The sequence below is a fragment of the Thunnus maccoyii genome, chromosome 9, assembly GCF_910596095.1.
Source record: "Thunnus maccoyii chromosome 9, fThuMac1.1, whole genome shotgun sequence".
Lineage (NCBI taxonomy): Eukaryota > Metazoa > Chordata > Actinopteri > Scombriformes > Scombridae > Thunnus > Thunnus maccoyii.
Genome location: NC_056541.1, coordinates 19,531,367 through 19,554,052, shown reverse-complemented (window position 1 = coordinate 19,554,052; position 22,686 = coordinate 19,531,367). Strand labels below are relative to the sequence as shown.

Genomic DNA, 22,686 nt, shown 5'->3' with positions numbered 1-22,686 from the left:
AATTCCATTATAATCATCACATAGTCAGTTTGGTTTATGTACCTTTATGACGCGGTGAAGAAAGAGCATATTCAACAGCTCAGTAATGTGAATATACCTCCTGGATATTTATCCATATATAAATTAAATTTAAAAAACATAAATAAGCCATAAAAGTATGACAATACACAATTAAGGACAGCCTTATATGTGTATCAATGGGCCCATCTTTGCTTTTAGCATTTTGTATCCGCAGAAGAACATCAGGCACCAAGCCAACATACGTTAATAGATCCAATCACTAAAGTTACATAATATAACACATAATTATTTGAGTTCAAAACTGCTAAATATAGTTGTGTACATGTACTGCACAGCATGTTGACGGTAAAGTTACGGATATGTAACCTCCCTCTCTAAACGTAACCAGCAACGGCTGATCTCATTTCGTTATAGCCAATATAGCCGATTTATCGTCTGGATACATTTATTTTATTATAATGATAACTTGAGTTACATTTTTAATTATTTAAAATATCGAATACATAAAAAATATGAAACGAAGTTACGTTTTATAGACACTATACTTTAGATTTAATGTTCTGGACACCCCCATGCAGACATGTCGAATGGTTGCGTCCAAACTGGAACTGACAATTTTTTCTCTGAAGGCGTCTTTTTTTTTAAATGTACAAATCGTGTTTCTGTCGCGCATTCACTCAAGGAATTGATGTTATTACGCATAAGTTAAGTTCAGTTTTATAACATCTTGGTAAGCGCGCATAATTACACGGTATTAATTTGATTAAGAGCCTGTTTCTATGTAGGACACCCCTGTCATTATTGTGTGCTACTCCTGGCACTTCCTTGTTGAAAAGTTTTATTTAGAGGAAGACTTGAGGGAAAGTTGGCCACCGGCGTACACATTCTGACTTTGTTGTTGTCAGTTTTTAAGGTCATGATTGATATTTGTCGCAAAATTTTGCAAAACTAGCGTGTAGCTGTCGCGGTTTTCCCATGGCTGTAAGTATAAGAAGCAGGCTAACGTTGCACTGAGAGGCTCCGTAAAGAGGAAGATGTCCACAGCTAACGTTAGCGAAGATATTAGAGGGAAGTTTCCACTGCATGCAGCAGTGTGGGAGAATGATTACAGAACACTGGAAGAACAAATAACGTTACCACAGGTGAGTAAAAACACTGGATATGTTGCAAACCTACACACCGATGTTTTCTAGCTAGATGAAGCCAGGAGCGAGCTGTTAAATCTGCACAGTCGTCCAGTTAATGTAGGCCAGTCGTGTTGACAGATGCTCCGCAAAACACAAAGATTACGTTTAAATGTTTATTAAGATATCTCTGTTCACTGATCAACACGTTTGTTTCTTTAAAAATGTATTCCAACATAGATTGGTTACCTGCTTCCAGGTGTAATTAAAGGACGGGTTCACAATTTTTCAAGTCTGTCATAAAACAACAGTCAGGTGCCCAAATGAAAAGTCAAATAGTTTTTTTCTTGCTGTAATCATTCCTCCTGTTTATACTGGCCATAAGTAGATGCCTTCATAATGCACTTACAATGTAAGTAATGGGGGTCAAAATCCACAATCCTGTTTATGTGAAGCTTCGACCGTCCAAAACAGACAAATCAAGTAGATATCTTTCAACGTTACAGTCTTTTTAGTGCCAAAATCCCTCTTTTTGTTACTATACTTCCACCGCAGCTCAGAGGAGAAACACAAAGAGGGAATTTGATGCTAAAAATACTGTAAATGTGGCAGATATCCACCTGATGTGACTAACTCAGACTGCTGAAGCCTCATATAAGCTTCAGATAAACATTTAAATGACTGTGTGGACACACCTCCATCATTTACATTGAAAGTGCATTGGAAGGGGATCTTTTAATAGCCAGTATGAACAGGAGGAATGATTACAGCGAGGAAAACCTCTTTCAGTTTTCATATGAACACCTGACTGTTGTTTTAAGACAGACTTGAAAAATTGTGAACCAGTCCTTTAATGCTACTAACTCAATCTATTACAATACAACTCACAGACTGTCATGAATTATGTCATTATTATATTAAAGACTTAATAGTGGTGATCATGTCTTGTCATCAGTGACAAAAAAGCCCTGCTGGACTATTCATTGTCCCATACAATATTTCCAAGGGACTTTTTTGTAAGAGCCTGGCAAACATATTTCTGAGTAATCAAACCGGTTGTTACTCATTTTTAAAAAGCATCTCTAATCTCATAGTGTTTTTCTCCATAGTGGCTCATTACAACCAATAATGTGTATTGTTGCAAGGTTATTACTGTAATGCAGTCACTGTAATTGTTACTACCTGACCATGCTGATGAATAACAAGCTCACCTCAACAGTGTGAGTCATATGAAGACCAGACATGATGCTGAGCTTTGTCAGTGAACTGACTACTGTAATCCTACATCATCAGTGATGTAAACCTAAATTGAAAGGTGTCAAACTATGTATAAGATAATCATAATGTGGAAGGCCTCAGTTACAAGTCAAGCATAATAACAAGCCCAACTTAACCATCAGTATAAATAAAAATGTATTGTTATTTTGATGCTCTTTTGTTCTTGTGCATCCTAAAGTATTTTTATATGAATTCAGCAAGTCCAACCAGCTGCTTAGATTTTATTCCTTTAAGTAAAACTCAGTTAGGTGGGCTCACCCTCCAAAATATATCTGGTAATAAGTTTCTCCTTTATTTTCTCAGAATGACATCGAGGCTGTGGATCCCAGAGGTCGGTCACCTCTGCACCTGGCTGTGTCGCTTGGGCACCTGGAGTCAGTGAGAGTCCTTCTGAGACATGGAGCCGAAGTGACTAAAGAAAACGCTAATAATTGGACAGGTTAGACATCAAACTGGCTTCTTGCAAGGTTGCCTGGACTTGTCTTGCACATATGCATTTTGTGGTTTTGTGGGTTGTTTTATCACTTTGTGTCGTTCATCTCTACACATCATCAAAGGTTAATGGGATTTCTGGTAAAAATGCATATCCACTCCTTTGACTGCCGTAAAACCATTTAATTTTTGATGGTTATTACTGTCATTGTTGAGGTTTTTTAACATATAGTTGCTGCTCCTGGGGAACAAATACTGTTGCCTTAAAAGTGGTTAGTGGTTTGTTCACACACTTGTCTGTCTCTGTGTAGTGTTGCAGGAGGCGGTCAGCACCGGAGATCCAGAGATGGTTCAGTTAGTGCTTCAACGCAGAGACTACCTCAAAGCCTCCACTGCTCTGGGAGGAGTGCCTGAGCTGCTGGCAAAGATCCGAGAGGTTCGACTTTATACATTTCCCGGTTGTCTTGTCTTCCACATCTACATTTAATTACAAAGGATATTGCTTTGTCTATCTTTCCGTCCACAGTCTCCAGACTTCTATATGGAAATGAAGTGGGAATTCACCAGTTGGAGTAAGTTCTTTGTTCATATAGTACAGGTTGGTTATCAGTCATAGTATGCAAAAGAAGAAGGTATTTTAAAGTGTTTTCTAACGTTGTGACCTGCAATTAAATGTCCACACAGTCAGAATCTTTTCCAACCCAGAGGTTTTATCAGGTCATACAGGAAAAACGACATACTGTACCTTCCTCTTGGTCTCTGAAAAATTTGTTGTGGTTTAGCAATGAGTCACATTGTTTTTCATGTGCAGATACATTTCTTTCCATTGCGGGTCATTCATAATCTGTTGCTTCACAGTCCCTCTTCTGTCCCGGGTTTGTCCAAGTGATGTTTGTCGCATTTGGAAAAGTGGCGCCAGCCTGCGAGTGGATGCCACACTCCTAGGCTTTGAAAACATGACCTGGATCAGAGGGCGCAGAAGCTACATCTTCAGAGGAGATGGTGCGTGTGTGTGTTTTAACTCTCTTTCTGAGTTCTCTCTGTGATTCATACATCCCTTTCTGTAAAATGATTTAGGTTTATCCCTGACTGTTTATCGACAGATTCATGTGCAGTGTTGATGGAAGTGAACCACGATGATCAAGTGGTGGACACCGAACGTTTCAACATATCCCAAGAAATGGAGGATGTCACACTAGAGTCGATGCAGCCTGCGGAACAGGAAGTTGCCAAAAGGTTGACTACATCTATTGTCAACACCTACTTGGACACCAAGGATATTGCTTTTGAAAGGTGACTCATCTTTTAACGCTTTCCCCTTTCTCACAACACACAACTGTTCCAACTTCCTTTGATGTGCTAAGAACAAACTCCACAGTGGCAGTACTTCATGAGAGCTGAAAGCTCAAATGACATTTTCATACTTGTTTAAATATAATTACTCTCTGAGTGAGACTACTGTCTAAATATTGATTCCATTTGGCTTATTAATGATCATTATGTGTACTGACTTTTGGATGAAAAAATATTTCCATCCAGTATCTAACTAACATCTAAAAATAAACAGTGAGTGTTACAGCAGATATTAATAATTAGGTGAAATTTAATGAGGTGTGTGCAACTAATTACTGTTTAATTACAGCTAATCTTCATTCAGATAACTTCCTCAAACACAGTTGCATTTGACAGACAATTCTTATACTATGGTCTTTGATCATTTGACTTGCAGCAGGTATTTGCAGTTGCCAAAAATGTGTGTAACTAATAACATTAGTGATGGCTGCATTAAATCCAGGTGTTAAGTGCTGTAGCCCCATATTGTGCACACTTGTTCAGATTAGTGCAAATAATTTAAATGCATTAACAGGCTTCTTAAAATGTCCTATGAAATGTTGTTGCATGAGACATAAACTTTTAGGGAGTTTTTCCTTATTTGAATGGAGGGTCAAAGGATAGAGGATGTTGTGTTGCTGTACAGATTGTAATGGCCCCTGAGTCAGATTTGTGATATTGGGCTATACAAATAAAATTTGACTTGACTTGTTTTCTCTGTTTTATGGAAATGATTCATAACGGAAGGATATGATGGTGGACTTTTCCTGTAATGATGATTTTCTTTTCACAATTTGTTTTTTTCACAGGAACAAGTCTGGGATTTGGGGCTGGAGGTCTGACAAAACTGAAGTGGTCAACGGATTTGAAGCAAAGGTTCACATAAGTTATACATTTGCTTTAAATTATAACTGTACAGTATATGTGTATTGCCATAAAAATGATGGAGAGTTTTTATAATAGTGTGTGACGCTTGGTTCTGGTTGTTTTGCTCAGGTTTTCAGTGTGAACAATGTGAATGTGGTCATCAGGACAAGGACAGAGCATCTTACAGATGAAGAGAAAGCCAGGATAAAAAGTAGGTGGAAGAAATTCTTCATGTGTTACTTTTTTATCCTTCAGCATACGCATTTATATATTTTATTATGTTAAAAGCTCCCTTTCATCCAAATGAATAACAACCTACATTTGCCTGAGACTGAATGAGTTCTTTGTTCAAAGGTGAGAGGAACATCCTGGAGTCTCTGCTGGGGACTGTGGAACAGCACATAAGTGCACAAGGGGTAAGACGTGCACTAGTAATTACATAAAAATGATGCTTCTTGTTCCCACCAGACAGCTGATTTGATGAGTGCTTGACTCTATAGGACATGACTCTTGAGTACGCAACTGCTACCAATCCCACTGCCATCACTCCAGAGGAATATTTTGATCCTGACTTTGACTTGGGGGACAGAGACATTGGCCGACCCATTGAACTAAGCATCCGAACGCAGAAGTAAGACACTGAGCTTTAGAGATGTAGAAACCTTTATTCCTTAGAGTTGTGTGTTTGCAAGTTATTCTTGTGTGAAAGTAAGTTGTGTGTACATTTCAACAGAGCTTTCATTAATCTCTTACAGGTTCAAAGGTACGCTGTGGATGAGCGAAGAACATCCCCTGTCCCTGGTGGAGCAGGTGACCCCCATTATCGACCTCATGGCCCGGACTAGTTCCCATTTTGCACGGCTACGAGACTTTGTCACCCTAAAATTTCCACCTGGATTTCCTGTTAAAATAGGTTTGTGTCATTCTTGTGAGGTTTTATAGTGACCACACTTTCAAGAAGCACACAGAGTAATATGGTCATTTCCTGTCTGTAGTCTTTTTTTAAAAATATCTGATATCTGTTGTGGTTTCCTCTCTTGCAGAGATCCCTCTGTTTCATGTGCTGAATGCCAGGATTACCTTTGGTAATGTGAATAAATGCAGTACTGAAGAAGAAGCGACCACAACGCCAGCAGCCACGCCAACATCCTCAGGAGAAGAAGAAGAAGCTGCAGGTTAGTAACTTAGTCACTGAATATATCAGTCTATTTAAATACAAGATGCATCATGTCTGTCATTTCTCAACCGTGTTTCCTCTCATTTTCATCTGTCCAGCACTGCCCCTATTTCAAGTGTGTCCTTCGGTGTTCGAGGTGCCTGCCAACTACCACCGTCGAGGAGGCAGCCGCCACACGCCCGTGTCCAACAATGACGAGGAGCTTTTGCAGTACGCCATCCATCAGAGTCTCCTGGAGTCTCGAAGAGGCCAGGTCAGAAGGCAACAATCGTCATGTTATGTTCGTATCATTTTCGACTGCTCTCCTTTTGCAGTCTATTCATTACACACTTTAACTGCTTCTCATGTTTATGTCATTGTAGGAGGGGATCTGGGATGATGCCGATGGGGATTTCACTGATGTAATGCTCAGTAGCCCGAGTGACAGGTAGGAACACAGGTTAAAGCCGTTAGCATCGCAATCACATGATTAGCAGCTCTTGCTTTAGGGTTTGAAGACCAGTAACTGATTTTCTTAACACTAATTTCACCTCTGGGATTTAGATGTGAACTTTATATCTTTCCATGTTATTCTAGGAGTATCCCAGAGGGGGTGCTGGTGGATTATGGTGACACCTCCAGCCCTATAAGCTCCCCGTCTGCCTCTAGTCCTGACTCAGACCTCCGCATGGCCATGGAGCTCTCCGCACGAGCTCAAGAGGAAGAGGAGAAGATGAGGAAGCTGGAGGATGAGGAGCTAGAGAGGATATTGCAGCTGTCACTCACTGAGAAGTAAAAAGGAATAAGAGGGAATAATAGTAATAATAACAACAATAACACAACTTTTCCAGATCCAGAAGCAACCACCACACCTCAATTTTCCTTTCCAACCACTGTAGTCATCTATGCAACCGCAGGTTTTTTTATGTAACAGGCAATATCAAACCCTCGGTATCCAAGATTTTCCAAAAGGTATTTTTGGTAAGAACATACTCCTTTATATATTTCTATCTCCACATGGTGCGTTTCCATCTTCTGGCTTGGTTCATGGATTCCTCAAGATAATTTCAGAGGGGTTTTACTCTTCTTTTTTTTTGTTTTGTTTTGTTTTGTTTTTTCTTTTCCAATGTAGAATAACAGCAGCAACATGCTTCTGTTGATCATATCATAGTCTGGAGTGAGGGTCAGATGAGTGTAATTAAGGTTTAGTGAACAAAAGCGGACTACTTAAGGTGACTTTGTATAGTGTTGGCACTCAAATTTGGCACGTGAGGTCCAAAGCGCTGTTTTTTTTGTTTTGTTTTGTTTTGTTTTGTTTTCCTGGTACCTCTCGTCTCAGTCCATGAGAGGATGAAAAACGCTTCGCAGGTTAGAAAACCAGCAGTATTGTGGACCTGGAGGGGACAGATTTGAGTGCTGTCACTGTGACGTCTTGCTAGAGTCACTTTGTTGAGGACCATGAATGGTTGGACAATACAAGACTGAATAACAGACATCTCAGGGTTCAGATTTTACACAGTCCCTTCACTTTGGAATTAGGTTTGTTAATCAACTGTAAATCTTGCGGAAATTGTAGACTGGTAAATGTTTCTTTGGTAAGAAACGGTATCTCATATGCATATCACTCAGCCATAACAATAGTATTTCAGAAAGTTTAGGTGAAAAGTTCATAAGTAAATGCAAGACTCTTGTACTTGAATGTACACTGTTCAGAAAGGTAAACACGGATGGGATTTCCTGGCCTTTTTTTTTTTTTTTTTTTTTTTTTTAAATCAAACATTTTCTTCCGATTTCATGGTGAGGAAGAATGTATTTTTGTTGATGTGTCATCAACTGTCACTGAGCAACTTCAAGCATTAACTCCTCAGTTCAAAAACACAATAGCAGAGACCAGTCTGCCTGTGGATGTACAGCCATCATGCAGTGTTGCAGAGATTATTCAGATTCCTAACAGCAGTCTGTCCTAGTCTTCAGCCATTTGTAGCCACAAACAACTCTAAACCTCTGAGCAGAAGAAGAGACAGCACAGACTTGTTGATCAAGCATGTCCGCTATATGTACAGTATGTAGACTTTGTTTCTTCAGCACGTGCCAACAGATTGCTTTGCTGTGATAACGCTTGGTGGAGGAAAGTGGTGCTGACAGTTTCATGTTGTGCCACTCTGTCTAAACTTTCTGAACAGATTTTTTTTTTTAAAAATTGTAATTTAGGAAACAAGATGAAGAGGTTTCAGTTGTTCCAGGGTGATGCTTAGTAACATGCATTAACCACTATAGTTGATTTCACTGACAACCAACCACTTATCAAAAGTCTCGCTGCATTGCTGTGTCTGACTTTCAGGGGCTCCAGCTCACAAACTACTAATTATAACGATCAAGTTGCCAAACTGCTGAACAGTCGAGTTTAAAAAGGCTAGCTTTGACGAATTTAATGGAGATCTTTGTAATGCACCGTTTGAGCTGCAAAGTTTTTTTTAATATGTTAAAATTTTAAGAAAATGTGTCGGTTTCAAAATGTTTTCTAAAATAAACGCACTTTATTTCCATGAGGACTAAATGTGACTTCCTTCATGTTCTTTATTTACACAAAAAAAAACAAGTTGACACACAAAGGCCTTTCTTTATGTCATGAGATAGATATTTTGTTCAGGTATCATTTATCTACAGTGTACAAATGGTTTTATGTTTGGTTAGCTGCTAAATATGTTCATACTTCCAGTCACAACATCTGCACTGGATATAGTACATAAAGTACACTGTGGGATGAATGGATTGTGCAGAATACACTGATACTACATAGAAAGAATCTGTTCTAGTAATAGAATAGATGCTGCATTATCCTTATCTGAATTAAAATTTAAAATGGGTGTCATTTTCTATGAGAAGCTTTTTTAGATTTTGTCCAAATATTTGACAAGTCTCTAATCATAAAATCATTTAAAAAGCAGAGAGTGGGACACTGGCATCAGACTAATTATTTACAGAACAAAACAATAATACTTAAGTCAACTCTTTATTTCAGAAAATTGATTAGATGTTCACATTTCCATTTCTTAGTATCACTTCATTTGATTTCTCCTGCACATGAACCTTTATCAACATTGTTCCTGCTGTAAATTAAAGCAATCAGAGTACTTTCTTACTTTGTAATCTCGTTATTGCTGCAGGACTCAACAGTTAATGATTAAATTTACCTTCAACGGGAGATAAGAAACACACGGACTTACAAGCAAACCAGATATAAATACCTACTCACAGCATTTCCTGCAGATTAAAAGTCCTTATGTGTTACATGATTATTAAGATAAAAAATAAATTCGGCCTACAATGTATTCCTGTAAACTGTATATGCAAATTCCACATTTAGGGGAAAAAATCAGTCAGCTTTTGGTACCACTAGATTTTAACCTGCCTTGATCAACATTGTTTCAACTGGTGTAACTGATGTCGATTGAAGCAAGACTTTCACTTTCACTAATCCCACTTTTGTCAGTTTAATGGATGCAGAAGTTAAGGTCTATAAGTCAGATTTCCCCTCAAAAAGGCTAATAAGACAAAGATAAACTGACAGCATTTCCTTTTAGATTCGTCATAATCAAATAAATTAAATTTAAAAAAAATCTAATATAGTGTGACAGTAGCCCAGATTAATAAGAGTAAAAAGAGAGTCAAATTAGGAAATGATTGCATCCAGTTGTACAGCAACATTTATGTATCATAAGAAACATTTTCAAACATACAATAATACTGAAAATAACCTGATTTCATTGCTAAGGCAACACCAGTTCAGACTGGGTGTTTTCAGTGAGGCTTGCTGGCAGGTAGGTGGCACGGCTCAGTCTGGTACCGTCATGGTGGTGTAGTCACCCGGGACTGGGACACCGACTGGACTGCAAGTTTTTGTCTCTGGGTGTTTTATCCCCACCTTTCATCGCCGGGACAGTGGTTTGTAGACACAGACAGCCATGATAATCATCAGCAGCAGCAGGACTCCGAGGACACTGCCCAGCGTGACTGTATACGGACATAAAGACAGGCTGTAGCGACCAGTAACAACAGACAGACACACTGGTTTTGATGGTTTAAACGTGTCCTATGTGTGCACTTAATTTAGCAAGTAGTCGTTACTGAGAATAAAGAGAAATAATACGGATTTGACGTCTAGACACCTTGCAGGAGACCGCCTGTATCTCAGCATCACTGCATGCACCGACAGGCCTCTCCTTTGTTTACATGCAGTCTTACCCAGATTCTGCTTCCCTAAGAACACATAAGCTCTGTCGGTCAATCTGAAGTCCTCCTGTTGCCCGTTGACTGACACACTAAAGCACATTATCAGGGCTGCTGGGATGAGATGCAGCATCATAGCGGTGGAAGCTGGAGGAGCGGTGATGGTGATGGTGATGATGATGATGAGAGTGAGTGAGGCAGCTCTTCTTCCGCTGACGGATCAGGGTCCTAAGGCCGCTGGGTTGCTGTGTTTGATAAATTTGAGCTGTCAATTAATAGGTTAGTTAATCGGCAGGTATTTTTTGATAAGTGATTAATAATTGAAGTCTTTATTTTTAGGATATATATAAATATTGTACAAAAAAGGTTTTGTCTTGAAAGAACAGTTCAGTTTAAAGACAAGTAAAGATTGATTATTCAGTTCTAATTGGAAATCATGTTTTTCATGAGGGTTGAGTTGTGTTCTCACCTGCGGACACGTTTCATATTTTTGTATTTCCAGCTGACTGACTAAAAGGCTTTCTGCTTTACAGCAGTACTTTAGAAGTGTTCCAGCTGAGTAATGTGTATTTTTCCTATAAAAAGTACAATATAATAATATTTCCACCTGCCCACAAGATTTTTCTGGAGTGCACCATCTTTATGTGTTACCTGACTATAATAAGTTCCAAATTATATAGTTTTTCAAGGAAAATTCTTAGGAAATTATTACAATAATTTAAGAAAGTTCCCCAAAGTGCCAAAAAATTCACTGGTTCCTACTTCTCAAATATGAATATCTACTGGTTTTCTTAGTCCACTATAACAGTAAATCGAATATTTTGGGGTTTGGGGCATCAGGTTTGCGTCGGTTTGGGTTCTGTGAAATTGTGATTATGGCATTTTTCAGTTTTCTTACATTTTAATGACCAAACACTGAATGAACTAATCAAGATTGGCAGATTAATGAAAGTAAGAATAATTTGCAGCAGATGTTGATAATACCAAATACTTGCTTGCAGTCATGTGAATCATATGTAACTGCTGGTTGATTATTATATTGCCGATGTTGAGAAAATTACACTGAGCTTTTTGCTGTGACTGCACCAGGACACTGACAGGTGTTGGCAGGTATGTCGGCTATGGATCTACAAACGTTATGAAATCTCTTCTCTTACTGGTAACCATCAAACAAGTGTGAGGCCCCCATCACATCTCCCATTTCTGAAATGTCAAAGAGCAATAAAGAATAGATATAAAGGTCAAGCTCCTTGGGGTTATATCCTTATATAATTACTCTGCATGACTGATGTATATGGCCTTTACCTTCATCCTCTATAGAACTTAACCATTACTAACACTTACAGCTCTTAATTATATGCCAGAGGAGCTTAATGAGCATTAATGAGCATTAGGAAATGTCACTCACGGTGGTCTGAAATTAAAACTGGAGGCTTCCTATCACAACAAGAAAACATTTCATTATAGCATGAACTTAGATATACTGTTTTAATAGGATATCTGAAGACATTTAAACTGAATTAAACAGACTGTCATATGTTATCACTTGATTAAACAAGAATGGGCTTAATAGGCTTAATAAGCCTAATAAGAAAATGCAGTCTTTGTAGTTGTAAACTCTTTATGAGTATGATTCTGTGAGCGTCGTCTTTTCCATCTCATCCTGTTGATTCATCAGTGGATTTGAACATTATTATGACAGCTGATATCAGGGAGCATTACATCAACTTGTTGATATATCAGGTTGTTACATTATGTCACTCAAATGATTGTTTCTCTTTGTTTCATCTGTGTCCAGCACATGGAACTCAAAGCTTTTTATCACCATATACAAAAAATATATTTAAAAAAATGTTCATTCAAATGAGGACATCCAACAAATCAATTTTCCAGGTATAATTCCAACAAGTGGCTTAATGCTTTTGCAGTTTTATTTAACATGAAGGAACATAATCAGTGTTTGCACAGAGAGCTGTACATGTCTTAAAATCAGGGCTCACCCTTCTTGGAGATGTACTCTAATGAAATTCAGACATGTTGACATTCATCTGGGGTATACGCACAACAGAGTAATATTGAGGTGATTGTGCATAAAAGCAAATATTTTACTGGTCAGATATTGCTGTTAAGACAACACTTAGAAGACCCTTTACCTAATTGATGGCAAAGACCACTTACCTCAATGAATGTAACTACCACCTTTCTGTGTGTAGTCTTAAGTTGCCCTCAGATGTCAATATCTGTTTATCTATTTGTTCTAGTTGTGGATAAAATCCTCTATTATACTATGTAACTTAATATCACAATATCAACATATATCATGAGAGAAATCTGAAAAATCAAGTAGAAACTGTTTAATATAGATAAAATAACCAGACAGGTGTGTTTAAAGGTGTGTTTTAAATAAAATGTCTGACAATTCATCACATTCATGTAAAACAGACATAAAAATACAATATTGACTTTTTGTTTAAATCCTATTTTTGATGGGCTGCAAGTAACAATCACATGTAGATGATATATACTGTTATGACACTTTGTGTCCTTGATACGTGGTCAAGATGAACTATTATCCTTCTCCCCAAGTGTGTGTGTGTGTAAGCATTGATTTTTGTGTGGTTTATATGTCTGTATGAAAAATCTGTCAATAAAAATAATATTTAAAAAAGAAAGATACAATATTGACATAAATCAGTCCTAACTGTCTAATACACTAATACAGATATATTAAAGCGAGAGACACCATGGGATAAATCCATCCTAGTTTGTGCTGTGACTACTAGACTAGCAACCAAAAACACAACTTGCAAACTGTGAATAAAATAATAATAAAGGCTTCGTTCTGTACACTCAGACTTTGCTGTTTGGTGTCAGTGGAAATTGAGACATTCACATGAGCAAATAATCATTTATCCATCTGGAGAATCAAGAATATCTGTAGCTGAGGTGTTTTTTATTTCCTCTGTATTTACTTGTATAGCTACTGTACTCTACAATGTCAAGATTAATGGATGCACTGCAGCTGATTCAGTCATAACATATACTACATCTATGTAGTCATTTCTTTCCTTAATATACTGCTTGTCAAGCTGTTCATGTCAGGTAGAGGAGAAACCGTCTATTTAGCAGTGTCTCTTTTATGTGTCTCCTGCGCTTTCCTGTTGTCTACTTCAATAGCAGTCACTGACACAAAAGGGCTTTGATCTACACGTCCATCACCTAGCAGCTCAATGGGGAATCATATGTTCCAAAACACTTTATACTCTCATATATGTTCATACCTGTTGTCCTTGAAGTGATCGGGTCTGGTTTACCCGGGAATAAAAATCAGTTGAATAAGTAAATATCTGAAGGTGGCTGTTAATGGGAACTGTGTGTGTGTGTGTGTGTGTGTGGGTGTGTGTGCATTTGAAGGTAGAGGCTGCTCTATTCCCTTGTATGTTGATGGATTCTGGATATTGCAAATTAGCTTGTTAATTAGAATATCTAATAGAGGTGAGCAGCAGCCATCAGCCATTACAAAGACATGTCGATCACCATATGGTGATTTGGAACAAATCTCTTAAACGTGTTCTCCCACACGTTTATGATTGAGAGAAAAAATACAGTGACTGTTTTAATGGGGATAGTGGAATTTCACTGCTTAAGATGCTGCATGATGTTTCGTTTGTTTTTTGTTTTTATATTCCTGTTCTAGGAATGAAAAGGATCACAAAGATGGAATATGTAATTTATACAATAATTAATTTATAGACATTGTACATCATACATAAGTACAGAAACCAGGTTGAAGAGGACTGAATTCACACAACAATCATCACCTTGCTCATCACATTATTCTCTGACTATAAAGAAGGTGTAAAGCGCTTTTAGATAAGTTATAACACATGTGACTAAGACATTTACTGTGTATCTGCAAAAACAGTCTTCAATTAGAGAGTGAAAACATTGTCTGGAGAGGCACAATATCAATACAACCTTTACAAATTTTGTACATGTAGTGTAATATGTAGGCAGTTTAAGGCAAAAGAGGCTATCTGGGGTTAAATGAAGCCTTCAGACAAAGACGCATGAGTTTATTTTTTAAATAATTTAAAAAACCTAGTGGCAAAAAGTCACCTGGAATACCTTAGAAAATGGTTGCTAGATCTTATAGAACAGCCTCAGTGTCTTACTCAAATGGGAAGTCTGTCAGTTAGGAAATTCAAAAACATAATCTTTCTGAAACCATAAAATGAACAGACATGATCTTTGTCTGAGTGCCTCATTTATCTCCGTTACAAACACTTGTGGGGAAAAACAGGACTTTTTTTTTTTTAGCAGATGTATTCAGCAGCTGGCGTAAAATCCTATGCGAGACTGTGTTACATATAAATATATAAATATAAAATACAGCTTTAACAAAAATAAAGAAGTGACTGTAATCGACTGTAAAACAGTTTTAAGTTAACCCATTATTGATCGTTTTCCTTATGGGCTGAAAGGTACTGTCTAGCACAAAAAAAGGACTTAGCTCCAAGAAAAAACACACAGAATATCTGTTCAAACTAGCAAAGCTGGTAAAAGTTGGTGTGAAAAAAATTAGTTTACATACTTTTCATTATGTTGGCCACTGAAGGATAAACAGCCAACATAAAACACTTTTATTATATGAAATTACACGCAAAACACTGCTCCCATCCTTTTTAAGTGATTCACAAAGTACAGAAAATATAGAACTTAACAAAAGAAAATGCTCCCGTGCAACTGAAATAATGTGCTAAATGTTATAGAGATACATGTTGTTATTTTCCTTGGCATATTGTTCTCATGAGATAAAGATAGCGGACAAATCCTTGAGTTTAGGTAATTACTACTGACTCTGAATGCAACAATGCACACAGATTCACACATGTAGCTAAGGGATGACTATTGACTATTACTATCTCTGTTCCTCTTACAATAACAAATTTAGCAGCATTTACCTTTTTGAGTGTTTGACCTCAGGAGCAGGTAACAGTCATGATGTCACCAATAATTTAAAAGCATGATTTGAATAAAAAACTACAAGCAGGGGAACGAGTGAGTTTTTCATGTGTAAAAGTGTGTTTCTTTCTATGGAACAGCAGCCATGTTGAGGCTGTCAGCATGGATGTCTGGTATGGTCCTCTCTGGTCTCAGACACACCGCCAACCTCTGTGGAAAAAGGGGAGGTTCAGGGAAGAAGAGAAGAGATTTAATTGAAACAGAAATGTGTAAGAAAGTTCATGTTTTCAGCATTTCTGCACACGTAGCGTCCACTGACCTGTTTGAGAGATCCTGGGGTCCACACCAGCTTGTAGACCATGTAGATGGGGATCCACATAAAGGACGAGAAGCCGATGATGTACCCTACTGTGATGCTCCAGTCTGGGTAGTTATAGTCGAACAGTGTGAGTTGCGGCGCTTTCAGCAGGGAGCTCACTATGATATACTGAGAGTTGGGATACATAACATTTCCATATGTAAATGTATTATCAGGGAGGGGTAATACAACTGTCACACTTTCATACAGTATAAAATAAGTATATAATGGAACTCATAATAGTGTAATAATGCAAAATGTCAACAAGAAGGCAAACAGAGAGACTAGGATATTAAACTGTATGTAGGGGAGGGAAACTGACATTCACCCAAATGTTTTGCAATATTCATGCTGTACAAAAAGTTTTGAATGTGGTATTTCACATAGAGGAGGGTTTATTGTTCAGTGGGGGGTGTGCTGTTAGGTCTCCACAGCCTTCAAAGGCCAGGTACCGTCGTCTTTTGATCTTACACTGAGCTTTCACTCACGTCTTGGTCTACTATTGCCCATTGATCTCCAGATGACTGTAATGGATGACATTTATTTGATCTTTTTTTTAAAGGATGATGTTAAAATGTGTGACAGAAAAAAAAAAGATCCTATGGTTTATGTATTATAAAATGTAAAATCGTCATCGACATTTAGATCCACTTATTGCGTGTTTAAGTGTCAGTGAAAAATATTTTTCTCTTACCGCCAGAAATGCTGGACTGATGGCAACCCAGCACACCTTCCAGAATAATCCTGGAGATTTTCCCAGCATGGCTTGAACATCACTGCTAAATCTTTTGATGCCTGAAAGCAACAAAACATATTGTGTTTATATTTTACATGCTAATAATAAATTTGATTCTCAACGTCATCGATTTACATTAAAGATAAAATAGGCTGAATACCAGTCAATCAATAATAATCTCTTGTTTACCATAGAACCAGGAAACCGCGATGGCCTCCAGGAAACCCACCGCAATGATGGAGCATCCAACCCCAAATTCCTCCAGCAGCTTCACCACATAAGCACCACCCTGTCAATTACATTTTACACTGAATAGTGACATCAGCCATCATCACTCATTTTTCTCCATTTGAGCAACAGACATTACTCAAAACCAGCTTAAATTGTGAAAAGCTCACATTTGTAAGGGTGCTTAGAGAGCCCAAAAAGCAGACAACTACCAAGCCCAGGACTAACAGTTCACGTCTGTGAGACAAATAATCTGGGTATTCATCCAACACTGCAGTGATGATCGCTTCCAGTCCACCAAACTGAAACACACAGAGAAGGTAAATATTATTAGATGTTTACTTATGCTATTTAAAATATACCATATCACAGTATAATATATGTATTTTTCAATGTGCTTCAGCCAATAATTTGATTTGGAACTCTTATGTCTGGTAATGCACACTTCAGTAAAATTAGCATCACTATAGCATTGTATGCACGTGACATTTGCACTTTTTAGGTTAATGAAGAAGTGAGAATTAAAGATTTAGTTGAAATTTCAAGCAAACAGGCCTGGTTTATTGTTGAGACTGTTAAGAGTATTACATTTAGACACGATAAACTTGGTAATATTTAACACAATCTCATCTGTAACTTATGAATCTGCCAATAAAACTTTCAAAATTACATTATTCAATTAGATATGTTGTCTAGCTGAATTCTTTTCTCTAATTCATGAAGTGAACCTGTTGCCTTCGTGTACTCAAAGCATCCAGGTTTCACAGTTCGTACCGTGCTATCCAGTCCCAGCGTGATCATCATCACAAAAAATATGATGGCAAAAAAAGTTGAGCCCGGCATGTTAGCAATAGCTTCTGGGTACGTGATGAAGAGTAAACTTGGCCCTGGAAGCATTAAAACATTGGTATGAATATTTGATTTTTAATGTAGTTCTTCTGTTTTGTGATTTTAAATATCAAACTCATTTGCTCACCTTTATCCTTGGCTACATCCTCCACCTTCACTTTCCTCATCTCGGCCATGTAGCCCAGCACCGCGAAGATTACAAACCCTGACACGAAGCTGGTTAGACAGTTCACCAAACTGGTCACAATGGCATCACTGGAGAAGAGGGAGAAAACAATCAACAAACAAACAATTTTGTACATTTCTCTCAGTGATAGTGTTGCTGTTGCTGTCTGTGCTGAAAGCCGCCTAACACTTTGCTGACCCATCTGACCTTTCTTTAATGGGCTCCTTTTATTATCCCTTCAGCCTTGTTATGTGGCTGACACATGAGGACACTCCTGACTAGCAACCACAGACATCAATCAACAATACTAATGAGGAATACACCACTGAAGCATGAGGTGTGTTTGAGATATAAAACTATCCCTCCAAAAGTCTACCAGATATACAATGTGTTACACAGAATGAATCATCATTATATCAGGGGGTTTATTAGAACAGCAAAATTAAAAATACCAGCGTTAAAACACACACATCGATCTTGTCTAGGTGCTGAGTCTAAACCAAATATAACTGTGAATTCTTTCTCCCAAAAGACTCAAAATATGATTTGCTTCTGAGAAAATGTCTTCTTTATTACATTAAGTGCACTGTTTCAAGCTTAAATTGGCACTTTGTCAGATACAATCGAAATGTTGCAGTTGCATTCAGTAATGAATACCAAAAAGTCATCTATCCAGAAGTCATGTGATTATGAAGATAATCATTATCACACTGACACATTATATTTTTGAAACATGTTCAACAGGAGTCAGGAAACTGTTAAAATACAGCGCCGTTTCTGGTTGACAGCTGGGCCCGAGTTCATTCATGATCTGTGTGTTTACTACAGTTTGCTCACATGTCACTCTGCTCTACTTGTCACATCAGCCGCACACACCATTAGTCATACTGGGAGTGTGCGATTTAATTTCTTGCTCTGCTTACAGCTCGCCATTTTTACCCACCATGTGGTATTCACATTAACAGTTAATCCCACAGCTGCTCTTACAGTTCTCACAGGCCATACTGTGCACTTAAGTCATTAAACTCAATTCAAATTTAGGAGTGCAAAGAGTAACTGCCTCTACTTACAGGCATCAAGCTGTGTTAAAGACAAACACAGATTCCTATGAATCAGTGTGTTTCAGGCTGGTCACTTCTTACCGATAGCAGTTGTTTGTGAAAGGGTTGTAGCTGGAGAGCGCCAGGAGCACCCCAAACCCAGGTCCCAGAGAGAAGAATATCTGAGCAGCAGCATCCACCCACACCTAGAAAATGTAGAGAGAGAGAGAGACAGCAAGAGTTGGTATACTATCTGGAAATATAACTGGACAACTTCTAGGTTGCTGTGGGCATTTTTCAGCCTAAGAAAATACGTATTTCGCACAGAGAGAGACAATTTCTTCTAGGTTAAATCTATAACACCTTTTAGTTTCCTTTTCAGTGATTTAACATCAACTCCCAACACAAATAAATGAGGGTATCATCAAATCCTCCTTCTCTTATTTTTCTTATTCATTTTCTGATCCCTCAGTATCGTTTGTCAAGCTGAGAGGTGTTGTGTCAGTCGTATAGAAATCTAGTTTCCGCACAGCTGTACGCAGGGAGATCTGAAGAGGAGCATGCATTCGGCATTAAAAAGAAGGGGGCAGCGTTGGATATTGGCGATTGAGACAGAAAGGGAGGCTTTGTTAATGGGCAGAAAATCTAAACCAATTATGCATCTTATTATCCTGCTCTGTGGCTTATTTATGCATCTCATTTCATCTCATCCATATTCCCCTCCAACCAAAGCACTCACACATGTTTAGCAAACAACCACAACAAGCCGGAAAGGAAGATGAGGACGTTTCAGAGATCATAAAAACACACACAGGCAGAGTCTCAAGCGGCTAAATTTATCAGATGAGGAGTGAAGTGGAAATAAATGAGTACATGTAAAACTGCTGCTTCTCTTGCACAGAAGATCCAGATTTCATTACAGAAAGTCCAGCAAAATCAATACTCATCAGGAAGTCCTAAATGTTGGTGAGAGAGTGGAGAAACTCAAATTATCTCCACTCCTCCCTAAAGTCTTTTGGGAAAGTTAAACACAGAAAAATGGAGCATATAATTTCATTCTTGTTTTGTATTAAGTAGATTTTTGTACTTCTGTGGAAAATGCTTAGAAAATGGTTTGGTTAGGAACATTGAGAGTAACTGCTTTGAAATAAGCTTGCTCTGAACTGTCAAAACAAATAAAAACAATACAGAAAATTCAACATAAGAGGTAACATTTGTTTGTATGAAAAAAAGATGGATGAAATAGCTGAACTATGTTAAATTAATATGCAACAATGAACTATTTCCTACTAGTGGAGGCAAACTAAGGATAAACTAAACTTCTTATTTTTCCTCTTTCTTCTTCTCTCTTCTTATTTTCTGTTCTTTTAATATGATGGATGGGCACATTGGGTAGAGTGTCTTTAACTAAGTGAAAAGCTATTCCATAATTATACAATTGCTTTTGAACTGATGGTATGGATAGTTTGAATTAAAGTAGCATTCAAAAAAGATCCTCAAGGTAGCAAACATATGAGGCATGATCATGTTCCTCTATTTAGAGATGATTAAATTGTGTCATTTTCTGACAAACCAGCTTACAGACTAACATTTTACAACTTACACTGGTCTCCAGCAGTTTTTCCCACTGCGGTTTCAGGTAAAACACCACACCACTCCAAGCTCCTGGCAGAGTGGCACCACGGATTAGCAGGATGAAAAGCACAATGTAGGGCAAAGTGGCGGTCACCCACACTACCTGGTGTAGAAGAAATGGATAAATCAGGAAGATGTATAAAGCGAGAGGAGGCACTGGATGAAAGTAAAGAAGATACACAATGATCTTTTGGTTCTGTGAGGCAACTACAACATGTTACCTTCCCTGAAGTCTTCACCCCCTTCCAGAGGCTGAAGTAAACTATAGTGAAAATGAGAAAAAGGCAGAGCATCAGCTGCCAGCGAACGCCCCCGACGTTTTTCAGCCCTGATGACTTGTGGATCTCAAGAACATTCCTCCTGTTAGGATAAAACACATAAATCATCAGACATTCAATACACAAAACAACCTTCTCTGTACAAAAACACTAGCAGACAATATTTGTATAATGTAATACTGTAATTCTATTTAAATATGCGGTTTCTGTTACTCACACTTACATGCACTTACGTGTAAAATTCCTCTGCTGGAGACCTGGAGGAATTCGTCCAGGTGACGTTTGGCAAGTCAAAATAGTTGGTGCAGTTGGGGGTATTCCACATGTTGTCACAGTTTGTCCACGGCAGGATACTGGAGAAAGAGGAGTAGAAGTAGAAGAGGGCCCAGGCGATGATGGTGTTGTAGTAGAAGGACACATACAGGGCGATTATACAAATGGCGTATCCTATACCTGAAAGAAGAAAGGAAAGATGTGAGATTTTTACTGGAACACTTTTAAAAATCTGCTACTGGTCCTGGAAACAACATGTAATCAGCTCAGTGTGAGGACATCTTACCTTTGAAAATGGGACAGATATGTTTCCATATGGATATGGCTCCGGTTCTGTGGAACTGTCCCAGTGCCAGCTCCATGTAAAAGAGCGGCACACCACCAAAGATGGCCATCAAAATGTAGGGAATAAGGAAAGCCCCTGCGCAGAGAGGCACGATGATACATGTTATGTAGAGCATTTTCATCAGGGTCATGGTGTCACTTTGCACTGTCACTTGCATGCAGTGATAAACTGAGGATGTTCATAAACTCAAGACTGGGGAAATATAAAGGTTTGAGAGGGATTAAAATATGAAACTGGGATTATAATTTAAAAATCAGACTTTTGACTGGCTTCACGTTTACATCTATTAACTACACTCTTGTGTAAATTATGGTTTATGTCCCAGGGAGGATTTACAAGAATCAAATCTTTATTTGACCAAACCATGAACAAGAAAACATCATTAAGGCTACTACAAACTGAAACGGACTACACAAAATTACAAAATGAAATGTTTACAAATATCTCCTGTTTATTCCATTCTTCATTATCTTATTATATTAATGCCTTTTGAATTCTGTTTATATGTCTTTTCATATGGTCTTTTGTCTATTTTATATCTTATCTAATGCCTTTTTAATGCCTGATGTAAAGCACTTTTAATTGCCTTGTTGTTGACAACTGTTATACAAATAAACCTGCCTTACAACCTGATTGGCTGCTGCATTTAAACCAGTCCTCAAATGCTGATGTATAATACAAAATGTTGAGTAAAGCACAACATACATAAAGACTTAACAAGCTGTGCTTAGAATAAAAACTGCATGATAATTCACTAAGTACGGACATTTTTCTGCTATAAAAACGCTTGATAGTGTTGTCACACTCCTGTATTGTACCAGTTATTGATTAAAAAAGTGATAGATACAGGCTGTGCCCTGTGTCATAGGAAAAGTGTAAAAACTTCTTAGTGGACTTTTTATGGATGTGAAGGCTACAGATGCACATTTCAGCACCATGGACAGTGTCTGCTGCCAGATGCGCAGCTTCAACCTGTTTTCTGACACATTTAACGCCATTTAGATCACAAATATGTATCGATTTGAAGACTCTTCAAACTATCTGAAGTGTTTGCCCAGGTGGCTCCACATATCAGCTCTCGAGTTTTATAAATCCCAGTTTATAAAATGAAGCTGAAATCTAAGCTAAAATCTCTAAAACACTTACCGCCACCGTTTTGATAACATATGTACGGAAATCTCCAAACATTTCCCAGATCCACCGCAAAGCCAATGACAGACAAGAGAAAATCCATCTTTTTGCTCCATTTGTCCCTGGAGTCCGTCTGCGTGATGACCGGCACTGGGACAGCGTTGTTGGAGCTGTAGCCGGGGTTCGGGGAGCCGTGGTGGGTCAGACTGCCGGCCATGACCGCTGAGTCCTGTCGGGCCAT

General features: G+C 38.1%; 2 protein-coding genes across 2 annotated transcripts; one reads left to right on the top strand and one right to left on the bottom strand.

Annotated features, from left to right (window-relative positions):
- Positions 1 to 604: 604 nt before the first annotated feature.
- On the top strand, positions 605 to 8,759 carry ankrd13a (ankyrin repeat domain 13A). The gene is made up of 15 exons (XM_042420264.1): positions 605 to 1,163; positions 2,727 to 2,862; positions 3,167 to 3,291; positions 3,382 to 3,427; positions 3,714 to 3,857; positions 3,959 to 4,148; positions 4,997 to 5,063; positions 5,184 to 5,265; positions 5,409 to 5,470; positions 5,555 to 5,685; positions 5,810 to 5,967; positions 6,098 to 6,229; positions 6,330 to 6,484; positions 6,594 to 6,658; positions 6,808 to 8,759. The coding sequence occupies exons 1-15, from the start codon at positions 1,056 to 1,058 to the stop codon at positions 7,004 to 7,006; spliced, it is 1,800 nt and encodes a 599-aa protein (XP_042276198.1). The 5' UTR covers positions 605 to 1,055; the 3' UTR covers positions 7,007 to 8,759.
- Positions 8,760 to 15,338: 6,579 nt separating this feature from the next.
- slc6a4b (solute carrier family 6 member 4b) lies at positions 15,339 to 22,686 on the bottom strand. Its single transcript, XM_042420273.1, has 13 exons — positions 22,461 to 22,686; positions 21,255 to 21,389; positions 20,929 to 21,148; positions 20,639 to 20,777; positions 20,386 to 20,520; positions 18,885 to 18,988; positions 17,704 to 17,831; positions 17,502 to 17,614; positions 16,898 to 17,029; positions 16,689 to 16,788; positions 16,458 to 16,558; positions 15,725 to 15,892; positions 15,339 to 15,615 (listed from the first exon to the last, which is right to left on the bottom strand). Exons 1-13 carry the CDS (start codon positions 22,684 to 22,686, stop codon positions 15,535 to 15,537), a joined length of 1,782 nt encoding a protein of 593 aa, XP_042276207.1. The 3' UTR covers positions 15,339 to 15,534.

What these genes read in the sequence shown, in the direction of transcription:
- ankrd13a (XM_042420264.1), top strand. Translation starts at nt 1,056, where the DNA reads ATGTCCACAGCTAACGTTAGCGAAGATATTAGAGGGAAGTTTCCACTG. An exon ending in CTAAGCATCCGAACGCAGAA is followed by an intron (nt 5,686 to 5,809) that starts GTAAGACACTGA and finishes AATCTCTTACAG; the next exon opens with GTTCAAAGGTACGCTGTGGA. An exon ending in TGGAGTCTCGAAGAGGCCAG is followed by an intron (nt 6,485 to 6,593) that starts GTCAGAAGGCAA and finishes ATGTCATTGTAG; the next exon opens with GAGGGGATCTGGGATGATGC.
- slc6a4b (XM_042420273.1), bottom strand. Translation starts at nt 22,686, where the DNA reads ATGGCCCGACAGGACTCAGCGGTCATGGCCGGCAGTCTGACCCACCAC. An exon ending in ATGTTATCAAAACGGTGGCG is followed by an intron (nt 21,390 to 22,460) that starts GTAAGTGTTTTA and finishes CTCTCTGCGCAG; the next exon opens with GGGCTTTCCTTATTCCCTAC. An exon ending in TATCTGTCCCATTTTCAAAG is followed by an intron (nt 21,149 to 21,254) that starts GTAAGATGTCCT and finishes TTCTTCTTTCAG; the next exon opens with GTATAGGATACGCCATTTGT.